Raw genomic sequence first — 12,983 nt, 5'->3', positions numbered from 1 at the left:
TTTGAGCTGTGGTGCTGGAGAAGAGTATTGAATCTACCATGGACTGCCAAGAAAACAAACAGATTCATCCTGGAGAGGGTTAAGCCAGGCTACTCCTTGGAGGTAAGGATTCTGGGGCTTCGTCTGACATACTTTGGACATGTAAGGAGGGACGGGTCCTTAGAGAGGGACATCATGCTTGGGAGGTTGGAGGGACAGCGCAGGAGGGGAAGACCCTCTATGAGGTGGATTGATTTAGTGAATGGGGTAATCGGTATAGGTGTGTCAGAGGCAATGCAATTGGCACAGGATAGAGCAGGGTTTAGGGCTGTTGTACATAGGGTCGTTATGAGTCGCAAATGACTTGACAGCACATAACGACAACTATAAACAGCAGACAGAAACCTTGTCCTTTCCTGCACATCCACAATTATAGTCAGTTTGATTCCTGTGTATTCTCTTAGTTGTTTTTTTTTTGGTTTTTAAAGAAAGATATTTGTAATGAATAAATCATTAACTTTACAAAATTCTATGATGTGATTTCTCAACTCATTTCTGTCACCAAGGTCTTATTTGTAATATTTTCCAGCTACCGCAGCCCTCAGGCCTGTCTTTCATTGTTTTTGTTCCAACAGTCTTCTAGGTCGTATAGCTCTCGTGTGTCCACTTGCCATACAGCGATAATTTGTGGTTGCTGTGAGACTGAACACTGTGACACTGATGTGTCAAATGTGTTAATGGTTACCCATGGTGGATAGTGTTTGGTGGAGCTCCCCGATTAAAACAAGTTTGGAAGCAGGAGTGGCATCCACTTCCAAAATAGCTTGTCCCTGGAAACTCTGTGAACCTGGAGAAAGGATGAAAGTCACACAGGTGTTGAAGACTTTCTTTCATAGGGTCGCTATGAGTTGCCTACGACTCAATGGCACTTAACAACCACCATCACCAAATCTTGTTAGCCTTTTTTGCATTCTAGTCACTTTAACTCCACAGTCAACACTTTTAGCAACAGCAGCCAGGAAATTAAAAGATGTATTGCATTGAGAAAGTCTGCTGTCAGGGACCTCTCCAAAGTACTGAAGAGCAACGATGTCACTCTGGAGTCTGAGGTGCGCCTGATACAGGCCATGGTCTTTGCAATCACTTGCTATGCATCGGAAAGCTGGACAATGATTAGAGATTATAGAAGAATCGATACCTTTGAGGTATGCTAGGAGGACAAACAAATTCATTCTGGAGAGGGCGAAACCAGGCTGCTCCTTGGAGTCAAGGATTCTGGGGCTTTGTCTGACATACTTTGGACATGTTGCAAGGAGGGACCAGTCCTTGAAGAGCAACATCATGCTTAGGAGGGTGGAGGGACAGTGCAGGAGAGGAAGACCCTCGATGATATGGACTGATTCAGTAAATGAGGTAATGGGGGTAGGTGTGTCAGAGGCAGTGAGATTAGCACAGGATAGAGCAGCGTTTAGGACTGTTTTACAATGAATATGAATTTTGTTGGCAAAGAGTCGAATATACCCTGGAGTGGTAAAATAACAAACACGTTTGTCTTAAAAAATGTAACCAGGGTGCTTGCTAGAGGCAACAGCGTAGGACTTTGTCTCACGTACTTTGGACATGTCAGGAGGGGCCAGTCCTTAGAAGGAGACATCCGTGGAAAGGCAGAAATTAAGAGGAGGGGAGGACACATTGAACAAGGTGGATTGATCCAGTGATACACGATGGGCTTAAGCATGATGGAGAGTGTGGGGAATTAGGCAGGATTCCAGACTGTTGTATGGAAGGTTACGATGAATTGGAATCAACCTGATGGCACCTAACAACATAACAACCACAGTCAGATGTATGTGTGACAAGTGGTTTTGGTTTTTTAACTTCTTATTTTGGAGCCACAGAGAACCAGATGATAGAGGAGGTTGACAGTTGTGGAATGAGGAACTGGGCAGAAGTTAAAAAACTTGTTAGGCAAACAATTACCTATTGGCCATTTACACATTATTTATGGACTTTGTTCCAAAAGCATTTTTTCTCCTCTTAGAATTACTTGGCTAAAGAACAAACATTTCTGTGGCATAAGAATAGGATTCTGATAGTGGGTCTGGAAGCCTCTGCCCACAGCTGTCCTTTCCAAGATGACTGAAGGTAATGCTTCCACCCAACAGGAATGAGAATTTGCTGGTGACACATCACACTGCCTGCCACACCTAAACTGTGACCCTTTTCTTGGAAAATACACTGGATTCTCTGAATTGCATCTCAGCTGCTGGATCTGGTGAGGTCTTAGCTGTGTGTGGTGTGATTCTGGCCATGTGGGGAGGGGTGATAGAAGGTTTAATGCCAACAGTAATTGTCAACAATAACATTTCATGCCATGGAAATCTTCTAAGGATGCTGTAGCTTGTCAGGCCTTAGGCCCAGACCTTATATCCCTGAAAAAGAGGAAGACCCTCAAGGAAATGGATTGATAGTGACTGCAGCAGTGGGCTCAAACCTAGCAACATTGCGAGGTTGGTGCAGCATCGTGTAGTGTTTCAGTACACAGAGGGCTGCTATGAGTTGGAACCAACTCCAGGGAATCTAGTAGTAACAGCAGTATTCACCAGCAAAGTCATCTGTAATATGTGTGCTGATTTCCTCGCTTTTTCTCCTTCCTATGCCCCCTCATTTTTGTCCTGTTGTCATGTGCTATCATGTCATTTGTAACTCATAGTAACCTTATATACAGTAGCTCTGAACCCTGTCCTATCTTGAACCAATTTCATTGTCTCTGACATACCAACCCCCATCATCCCAGTCACTGAGTCAATCCATCTCATCTAGGGTATTCCTCTCTTGCACTGTCCCTCCACCCTTCCAAGCATGATGTCCAAGGACTGGTCCCTCCTTGCAACATGCCCAAAGTATATGAGACAGAACTTCACAATCTTTGCCTCCAACCAAGACGCAGCCCGACTTCACCGTCTCCAGGATAGACCTGTTTGTTCTCTTTACAGTCCATGGTATATTCAAGACTTTTCTGCAGCACCACAGCTCAAAGGCATCAATTCTTTTGTCATCCTTTTGTCCAGCTTTCTGATGCAAAGCAAGTAATTGCAAAGACCATGGCTTGGATCAGGCACACCTTCTCTCTAGACTGACATCATTGCTCTTCAGTACTCTGGGGAGGTCCCTGACAGCAGATTTTCCCAACTGAGTTCATCGTTTGGTTTTCTGGCTGCATTAGATGCAGATCCAATTGTGCTGCCCTTGTGTCCTGCCTAGTTCTCACATGCATTTCTTCTTGTCCCTCTTTCCATCTGTGCCCTAGCTTAGCATCCCTGATAGCACCAGAGCTTCTGTCCTCGCAGATCTCTACTGCCCCTGCCCTCCTGCAGGGTGTCTGTGCTCAGTGCCCAGTGCAAGCTGACCTTGGGCCTGCCTGCAGGCCTTGCTCATCACCGCCTCCTGGCAGCATTCCCCAGCAGACTTTCTGCTTTCTCCATGATTCTCTTCCACATCTACTTATCCTCTTCCCCTCATGCTGTGTTTGCCTTTATCATAGCACTTGCCCATATGCATTATTATTAAGGACTTACTCATTCAGCAAATATTTCTTTAGTGCTGTTATTTCCCCAGAGCGGCTAGAGCACAAATACCTCAAGTCCGTGCCTTTGATGAATAGACAGTTATTTACTTGTTATTCTGAAGGGGGTGGGTGTTTCTATATCCAGGTAACATCCACGTTGATCCCTTCCCAGGTGTTCCTTGATTCCTTGGCAATCTTCACATGCCATCTGTCTTCCCCTATTCATGCTCGCCTAGAAGTGATTAGATTTCAGGTGCACCTTATACTGCTGTGACATCTGTAACATAACAGGAAACTGAGAGACCCCACCAGAATTACGGAACCCTCCCTCATAAAGCTTTCCTTCTGTTGGGGAAGACAGAAAAGAAACCAGATGCTGTTGTCAAGGTCCCCAGTGACTTCCATTCGTGGTGTTAAATCCAGGAGTTCATCCTCACCCCTATTTTCTTAACCTCTCTGTAGCAGTTGATACCACTGACCCAGCCTTCCTCATTGAACACTTTGTTCACTCAGTTTCCAGCACACTTCCCTCCTCATGTCCCTTCCACCCAGCCCCTCCTGGGAATGAATCAACTTCGCTGGTTACTCTTCATCTCACTGGCTTCTTCAACACTAGAGGCCCCCACCCAATTCCTCAGGAGGTTCTGTCAAAATATATGTAGTGTCTGATCTAAGCACTTCTCACCTCTTATGTTTCTGTCACCCAGATACAAACTTGATGGTTTCCCCACCAGAATTACGTACAATATGTCTCCTAGCATTCACCATGGCCCCACTTCAGTCAGTACCCAATCCAGCAGCTGCAGTGGGTATTTCAGCTCGAGGGACAGGGTTCTGCATAGGACTGCAGCTAATATGTGATGAGCTCAAGGTAGAAGCAGCAAGGTAAGAGGTGGAGTACACCTTCATGGGGATGCCTTAAAATAGCCACACCTCCCCAGAGCTCAGTCACTACAAATCGCTGCTTTCAGTTCATGAGTTTGCCAATTTAAAGAAACATGGCTTTCCTCATATTCAGGTGTTGGTAGGTGTCATTGGGTACACTATGACTCATAGTGACCCTGGGACAGTGGATCTGAACTTCGCACTATGCTCAGCATTTCTAATACATTCGAGCTCATTGTTACTCTCACTGTGGCAATTCATATTGTTGAGGGCCTTCCTTTTCTTCAGTGACCCTTCACCTTACCAAGCAAAGTATCTTTTTCCAAGGACTAGCCACCCCCAACAATATGCCCAGCATATATAAGACAGTTTCACCATCCTTGCCTCTAAGCAACATCCTGAGTTTTTTGTACTTTCTTCAAAATGTCTCTGCATTTTGGCAGTCCATGAGATAGTCAGTACTATTCTCCAACACCACAACTCGAAGGCATCAGTTCTTCTGCCATCCTTATTCATTGTCCAGCTTTCAAATGAAAAGCAACTGAAAAGACCATGGCTTAAATCATGGCCCCTTAGTCTTTAAACTGACATCATTGCTCTTTAGCACCTTGGAGCAGTCCTTGACAGTAAACTGTCCCAGTGCAGCATGTCTTATGAATTTTTTACTGCTAATACCAAGGGTGCTGATTGTAGATTCAAGCAGTATGAAAGTGTTGACAACCTGTCTTCTATCCTGATGATGCCTATTAGCCCAATTGTAAGGATTTTTTGTTTTCTTGATGTTGAGATGTAAACATTTTGTATTTGAGATGTAAGCACAACAATTTTATCTATACTTGTATGTCCATCCATTCATCCTTCTAATTGTGCATCCAACTGTCTATCCAGCCATCCATCAGTTATTGATCTGTTTATTTGAGGATAGGGATTTTTGTGGCCATTTACAGCAATGCTTTCTTATTCTTAATTTCAGATTAGCTGTAGTCTAATTCTTAGCTACTGGGCTGTGAGAATTTATATAATCACAGCCTAGGATGGTGCAGTATTTTGCTCTGTTGTACATAAGCTTGGGACTAAGACCACCAACAGTCTCTTCATGAAAATATTTCCAAGTATCATATGATCGATTGCCCCTACACTCCCATCTGCTTTTCTAAAGTCTGAGTGCCTGGTGGTTCTCTTTCACATCACTCTGTTCCTCTGTTTTGTACACCATCTAATTCACTGTAAATATACATTTCAAGTTTACATGAATGTCACTTACTCATTGCTTTGTGTATGATGACAAATATATTTTCAGGAAAGGCCAGTCTCTTGGAAAAGGACATCATCTTTGGTCAAGTAGAAGGCCAGAACAAAAAAATGAGGAAAACTTTCCATGAGATGGGATTAGCACAATGGACTCAGACATTCGAGGTCATGGAGATGGTGCAGGACCACGTTTTGCACCAATTTTACATCAGGTCGCCTTGAATTGGAGGGGACTCAAGGGCCATGAATGATGACATTAAGCATGCCACCTGTTGAGACCCTCAGCTCTGTTTCCACAGCTGGGGCGTGGTGGTCCTTGAGCTTGCCATTCTGTGCTGCCATCATCCACTCATCCGTCCCCCTTCCTAGACTGAATACTTTGAAGCAGGGACGAGCTTGCTTTCAGCAGTCTCCAGTGCCTGGAACATAATGCTTGGAGCACTGAGAATATCCTCTGGTAAACTTCAGGGTTGTATGACTCAAGTTTGGAACTGGTGGGAATTGAAAAGAAATGTCTCCCTGTTGCATTCCTTCCTCACCGAATTTAGGTTTCAGCCATGTGCAAACAGGTTATTAACTCAGTCTGACAATTTGGCTGCAGATGTGCTTTCTGTAGCCGGTGATCTTTTGCTTTTAAACAAATGGACTCCTAACTCTGTCCCTTTAAATCCGCCACAGAACTTGTGTACCTTTATTAGTGCGGCCAGTAAATTTGCTCAACTCCAGTACCTTTGGAAGACAAAGGACTCGGGAGCAGTGAGTGCCCTGACGTGGAGTCTCTCCTCCTATACCTGTGCAAGTAAGACGACTACGCACACACTGGGGTATCTGCTGGCAGCAGCAGTGGGGTCCGCCTGAAAGAATGTGTTAACTCGGGTCCAAGTGTCATGATCTTTTAACCACTACTGGATCATAGCACCTTAAACAGAAGTGTGTATGTGTGTGTCATTTTGATGGCCTAGTGTATAGGGAGTTGTGCTGCCAACACAAAGTCACATAGTTCAAATCTACCAGCTGCTCCACAGGAGAAAGATGGGCGGTATCCTCCTGTGCAGTTTACAGCCTCTGAAAACCCACTGGAGGGTCAGTGATGAGTCAGTTCTAATTTGACAATGAGATTTTTCAAATTTATGTATTTACAAAACTGCTTTAATGCAGACCATTCTCCATTTTCTGTAAGATATGGACTCCAGTTGCCAAAGAAAAAAGAGAGCACCCGTTTCAAATCCCACAGCTCCTCATTAAGAGAAAGATGAGTGCTCTCCTGTAAAGACTTAAAAAAAAAAAGAAGTCACAAACCCATTGCCAGAGTCAGAACCAACTCGTATCTGACCCTCCACTGGATTTCTGAGGCTGTACATCAAATGAGCGGGGGGAGACTGGGGGTTCAAACCACCAGAGGCCTCACCTTTGGTTAGCAGTACAACACTCCATACTATGCGACCAGAGATTTAGAGCCTCTGAAACCTGATGGAGGGTTGCCAGGAGTCAGAAAGGATGTGACGGCAGTAGGTTTAGGGATTTTGGGGGGTGGTTGAGTAGGTGTTTGATATGTATAATTTTTGACTTGCTAATTATATACATATGGAACTCTGGTGGCCTAGTGATAAGGAGTTGCACTGTCAACCTAAAGGCAGGTGGTTTAAATTCACCAGTTGCTCTGAGGGAAAAAGATGGACAGTCCTTTCCCGTGGGATTTACTGCCTCTGAAAACCCACTGGAGGGTCAGCTGTGAAGCGGTCTAACTTGATGGTACATAACACTGAGCTACACAGGGATCCCTGGAGCTGTGGCCTGTAGGAAGGTGCTCTGCTAACACAAAGGCCATGCCTCTCTGGCTTGAATCCCCCAGCAGCTCAGCTGGAGAAAGAAGTGCAAGCTCCTTCTGTTCTGTTTGTTGTTGATGCATGTCATCAATCAGAACTGACCCATAGCTGACCCGCCGCCAGTGGGTTTCAGAATCAATAAATTGTACAGAAGGAGACTTCCCATCCTCCCATGGAGCAGCTGGTTGAATTGAACTATATGCCTTTGGGATTGCAGTTCAGCTTCTTACCACTAGGCTACAAGAGCTCCCTATGGACAGGCAGCTATGAGCGTTCCAACTCAATAATAATGAGGTGCTTTGGGGTTTTTTGTTGTTGTGTTGTTTTTTTTTAGTTTGAGTTACACACTTAAGAAAATCCTCTCTTTTTCTCAACTCAGTTTCCTTATCTATAAAGTAAATTGGAGGAATCCATGGATTTAAAAAGTCTAGTTTAAATTAGATGGAGCCTTTTAAAAAAAATGAAATCTTACCTGGAACACGGAGATGAGATTTTTGGTTTTAGGTGTGAGTGGGATCTGTGCATTGGCAGATAGAGTTGTGGGAGCTCAGCCTAACTCAGGCTTCTGGGACAGCCCTTAAAGCACCTCTGGGCACTGTTTCTGCTCCTGAGAGCTGTTGCAAACCCACTGAGAGTTGGCTCCGACTTGAAAGTACTCGACAACAGGAAGGATAGATGGCTGGATAGATAGTCTTGCACTACTAAAACCTTTCAGGGGTGCTCTGGTGGGCTGGTAAGGAGGCAACCCAAAGGTATGTGGTTCAAGGCTACCAGCTGCTCTGCAGAATGATGAGCAAGCTCTTCCTGTGATTAACTGCCTCTGTAAACCCTCTAGAGGGAAAGCTATGGGTCAGTCCCAACTCAACGGTACATAACAGTAAGACTTTTTAAGAACAGTTAACACATATGGTGATATATTCCTGTACTAAAAAGGCAAAAAGTTAACACCAAAGTATCTCATATGCAAGCTGATATTATTAAAAACTTCTCTTTCACAGCAAGAATAATCACCACCTTAATGACCACCAGTGATCTTACAAGTAAGCAAAAGATGTCTCTTTCTCTATTTATGTCTTTTTAGACTGTATGTTTGTAACTGCTCCCTTTGTAAATTGTCTTAAGAGTTTGATTAGGCCATCCTGGCCCTGCTAGGGAATAGATTAAAAGGACAGCAGTGTATTGCTAGTCTTCATCAGTCATTTTAAGCAGCACAGAGTCTCCTGCACTACCTGGAGTAGAATACGGACAATGTAGTAGATGCCTTGGATATGCTAGCAGGACTGGCCACTTTTTGGAAGAAAATATGCTTGGAAAGATGAAAGGAAGGCAGGCAAGGAAGACCCTCCATGAGATAGATTGACACAATGGCTGCAAGAAATGGACTTTAGCACAGTGGAGATGGTAAGGGATGGCACAAAATTAGGCACGGTTTTAATCTGTTTAACAGAGGATCACAACAAGTAAAAAAAAAATCTGATGGTACCTAATAAAAGCATCTCCATGGTGCTTCCATTCTAACAGTGGAAATGGACAGTGAATACAATAAACAATTATTGAATTATAAAACACTAGTATTGGGTTAGCATCAAACAGATAAGCTTAGCCTAGAAAAATTAATATGAAAAGTGAGACCCTGAGGGCAAGTGGAGACTTAACCACTAGTGAAACTAGCAAAGGGGCTGTTTTTACACATTGGCAGCCTATGTGAAGGCTATGAGAAGATGCATAGCTCACGGCACTGAGAATACCAGCAGAGGTGAAGTACAGAGCACAGGGGAGTGATGCAAGGCGGGAGAGGCTCACAGTGCAGTCTAGACATGCCCACAAGCAGCGGAAACATCCGAAGGCTGTGCATAAAGCAGAGGGAAAACAAACCAATTTATTTCATTCTCTCATACTTTGCATTGTGCGTGTCTGTGTGCCAGGGATATATTTTTTTATGTTATAGACTAAGAAGACATCATCTATTTTAGTCATTTTCCAAAAGATTAGTAATATACAATTGATATGGGAATTGAAAAAGTAGCTTAAGAAAAGCCAAGTGGACAAAAGGTAGTTGTTAGGATAAGATCATTTTCTCAGAATGACTTAGAGCCAAAGTCTTAAAAGTTCTCACAATCCATACATCATTTTCATTTTAGGAGGTTAGAAGAACTCAGGCTACTTTTTTAGAGCAGGAAGTAATTTTTTCTGAAATATGAAAACAGTAATTATTAAACATGTAATTTTTTTCTTTTTTTGGGCTGATTTCAGTTCTTATACGCTTTGTGATCATGCTGGCTTTCAATATATGGGTAACAGCTACAGTACTCCATTACCGGAAGACTGCAGTAAAGACTGAATAATGGATACCTGCTCCTACACTGAAAGTGGATTTCAAATAGCTGAACCAAAGAAAGGAACCACAGCTCATTGAAGGCCTTTATAAATTTAGTTAAACCATTTTAAAAAATCTTGAAATTAAGCGTGTTTTAGAAACACAGAAAGATTGGGTTTAGAATGCTCATTGCTTTTTTTTAAAGCAATCTGTCCTTCCCCTACTCGCAAGCCATTAGGGCTGAAATACACAGTTTTTTAAATTCTTGATTAACTGATGGAAATAGCCTAAGCCTATTTTGAAACCACTCTGACCCTCATTCTTGAAGTCATGATTAAGTTCTCTCCAAAGAGCTAACTCCATCAGCTTCCAAAGCCTTGATTCAGAAGTAGAACTGTAATTACTAAGGTTCACTTTGTGGGGTTAAAGCTTAAAAGAATAACACAATGTTCTTGTCATATCTACAGGCTACAGTAAGGATATTAAGACAAGCATAAATGTAATCTGACTGGCTGATATACCAAATATGTCTTTCACATTGTGCCTTACAAGTTACCATTAACTGCAATCCCAACATTCTGATTCAAGCAGTGCTGCCATTTGTAAAATAGCCAAACATAACATTATTCTGCATTATTGGAATTTGGAACAAAATACTGCTGGATCCTGCTCAATTTTATATGCATTTTATGCTTGTTATAATATCTTCTTCTAAATCCAACATTTTTGTATGCCAAACTTTCCTCTAAACTCTGTAAACCCTAACATTTAAAAACATGCTTTCCCTTTGTATTGAATGTTGTTATTTATTCTTTTATAAGAATAAACTGTATGCTATGTAAAATAAAATTTCATTCTTTGAACTCAGTCAGTTTCATGTGATTTAAATTTTGGCAAGTACAACTTTTGGCTTTGAACTGGTTACCTGTGTTAGAACTTGTGACCAACAGGTAGAAAAAAATACAGTACCTAAAAATGAGTAAATAATATGTTGATTTTTATAGTTGACAGCTAAATCATGTCAGTTTTGGAAAATTCAAGAAAATTAATTTGCTGATGAAGTTATAATCTTTATTTTTATTCCAGCAGCTATTTTCATATAATTTTTGTCTTTAATACTTCATCATTGACTATATACTAGCTTTGATGAAGAGTTTCTCATTGTTGCTTTCTGAGAAAGAAGGGAACAAATATTTTAATTATTCCAGATGATTTACAAACATTTTCTTAATTTTGCAATTTTTTTGCAGATTAAACCAGTCAGGCTCAAGAGTGAGTAACATGCCCAAGATGTGGCCTAGAAAAGAACCCCATGACTACCAGAGACAATACCTTAAGAAATATCTATGAGCACATACTTCCTGACAAAACGAGCATCTTACCTCCTTCACTATTCTCAGCAACTCAAAAGAGATTGTTAGGATCGTTGTTGGTGTTAGGGGCCATAGTATCCCTATGAACAACAGACCTGAACATTTGTTGCCCTGTCCTGTGCCATGTTAGGTCTGTAGTTCTCTTAAAATACCTGAATCAGGGAGAGGGCTCCTGGTTGAAATTTTAATATTTTTCCATTTGGAGAAAAATCTCATGTCTATAATAACCTTAGTTACAAGACTTGGTTAGACTCTCTGGGAGGTGCTGGGGGTGGGGAGGGTGGGGAGTGAAGTGTATGTGCATAATAGTTAACTTTCTCAGCGGTTAAACAAAAACAGGGAGTTTCCCCATCCCCCTTTCTGCATATTAGAAGAAAGTCTTAGCAATGACAACTCAGTCACTGCAAAGCCTGTGGCATAATACCATTCTACTCTGTTAACAAAGGCTCACCATGAATTGGAACTGGCTGGATGACAACTGGATGCTTGGTTATAAAACTTGTCTGTTATCCATATTTTAGGGAAAGTACATTTTTTTTATGGTAAACATTTAGAAAAATTCCAGCATTACAGATTATTTTTCAGGAAAAGTATGAAGATACTTACATCTTAATTTCTTTTATTTATTTTTTTTATAAAAAGCAGGCATAAAATACAATTACATTACTACAAAGATGCAACAAAATTTTTAAAAAGAAAAATCAAGGGGTTCCGTTTTTGATCAGAGGGACAAATGATCAAATATTTATGATTATCTAAACCATGCAGTTCATAACTTATTACAATTCCAAATAAAATTTCATTATTATGGGGAAGGGTATTAAAGGAGAGGCCCCCAAGCATAATGTCCAGCACTGTTAGACAGGGCTTATTTTTCAAAGTGCTTTTACATATCAACTATGGTATCTTCACAACAGCGGGAAACTGAAGCATGATTCCAGGGAAGGAAAGGTGAGTCAGTAGCAGTAACCAAACCAGGCTGAGAAACTCAGAAGTGACTTAGCTTTAACTGGATTTTAAATCTTTAAAGCATGTTTCAGTAAGCTAATGTCCTAGCTGAGTTTCTCTATTTTACCACCATAATCCTAAAAGAACAGATTAATAACAGCAGCATAACTTCTTACATTGTGGTTTGGCAAACCCTAGAGTATATTTTAAGATCTACAAATAAACTGATGCAAAGTAGACCCTTCAGAGCCCAATCTAACCTTTATTTTAGATTGATTGGTATATGTATACTTTACTTAGCCATTTTAAGCTTTCATCAGATAGATTTTTTTTTTCCAAAAAGAAAAAAAAAACCTTGTTTCTGGATAGCATGTTTGTAGTTGTTTTAAAAAACTGATACATTAAAAACACTCACTATGCATTAAGTTTTAACAGTAATACCGGCACCAAATTTCCTTCTACTTCTGTCTCTCTAGCCCTACAAAACAAAAGTGAACAATTCAACTAAGAAAATCTCAGTATTCACTATTTTTTAATTCCCCATAGGAGGTATTTATGGCTCTAGGAGAAATCAAGTGTAAGAAAATAAGCAACTTTTACTTATATTTAACCTGGAAGCTTTAGGGTCTTTATGTAAAAAGGGGGGAAAAAACCAAACTGGCACAAAATCAGGTTGTTAAACCAAGTCAATATCATATTTAATGAATGTTGGGGAGAGAACATTTGGATCGACGCATGCACTCATGCACATGAGATGCACATGAAAGCAGCAACCAGGTAAAAGCAAATTCTTATCCAATGTCCAAATTTTGTAAGCACATTTCTATTAGCTAGAA

General features: G+C 41.3%; 1 protein-coding gene across 1 annotated transcript in view; it reads left to right on the top strand.

Moving 5' to 3' along the window:
- Nucleotides 1–9,854, top strand: part of PQLC3 (PQ loop repeat containing 3) — a 21,562-nt gene extending 11,708 nt beyond the window's left edge. Inside the window, exons 5-7 of the mRNA XM_006880677.1 lie at nucleotides 6,362–6,482; nucleotides 8,508–8,549; nucleotides 9,763–9,854. Coding sequence (XP_006880739.1) covers nucleotides 6,362–6,482; nucleotides 8,508–8,549; nucleotides 9,763–9,854 — 255 coding nt within the window. The remainder of the gene's footprint in view (nucleotides 1–6,361; nucleotides 6,483–8,507; nucleotides 8,550–9,762) is intronic.
- The last annotated feature ends 3,129 nt before the right edge of the window (nucleotides 9,855–12,983 follow it).

Source organism: Elephantulus edwardii, unplaced genomic scaffold, assembly GCF_000299155.1.
Source record: "Elephantulus edwardii isolate Elephantulus edwardi_28Jun2011 unplaced genomic scaffold, EleEdw1.0 scaffold00009, whole genome shotgun sequence".
Lineage (NCBI taxonomy): Eukaryota > Metazoa > Chordata > Mammalia > Macroscelidea > Macroscelididae > Elephantulus > Elephantulus edwardii.
This window is presented reverse-complemented; position numbering and strand designations above follow the sequence as displayed.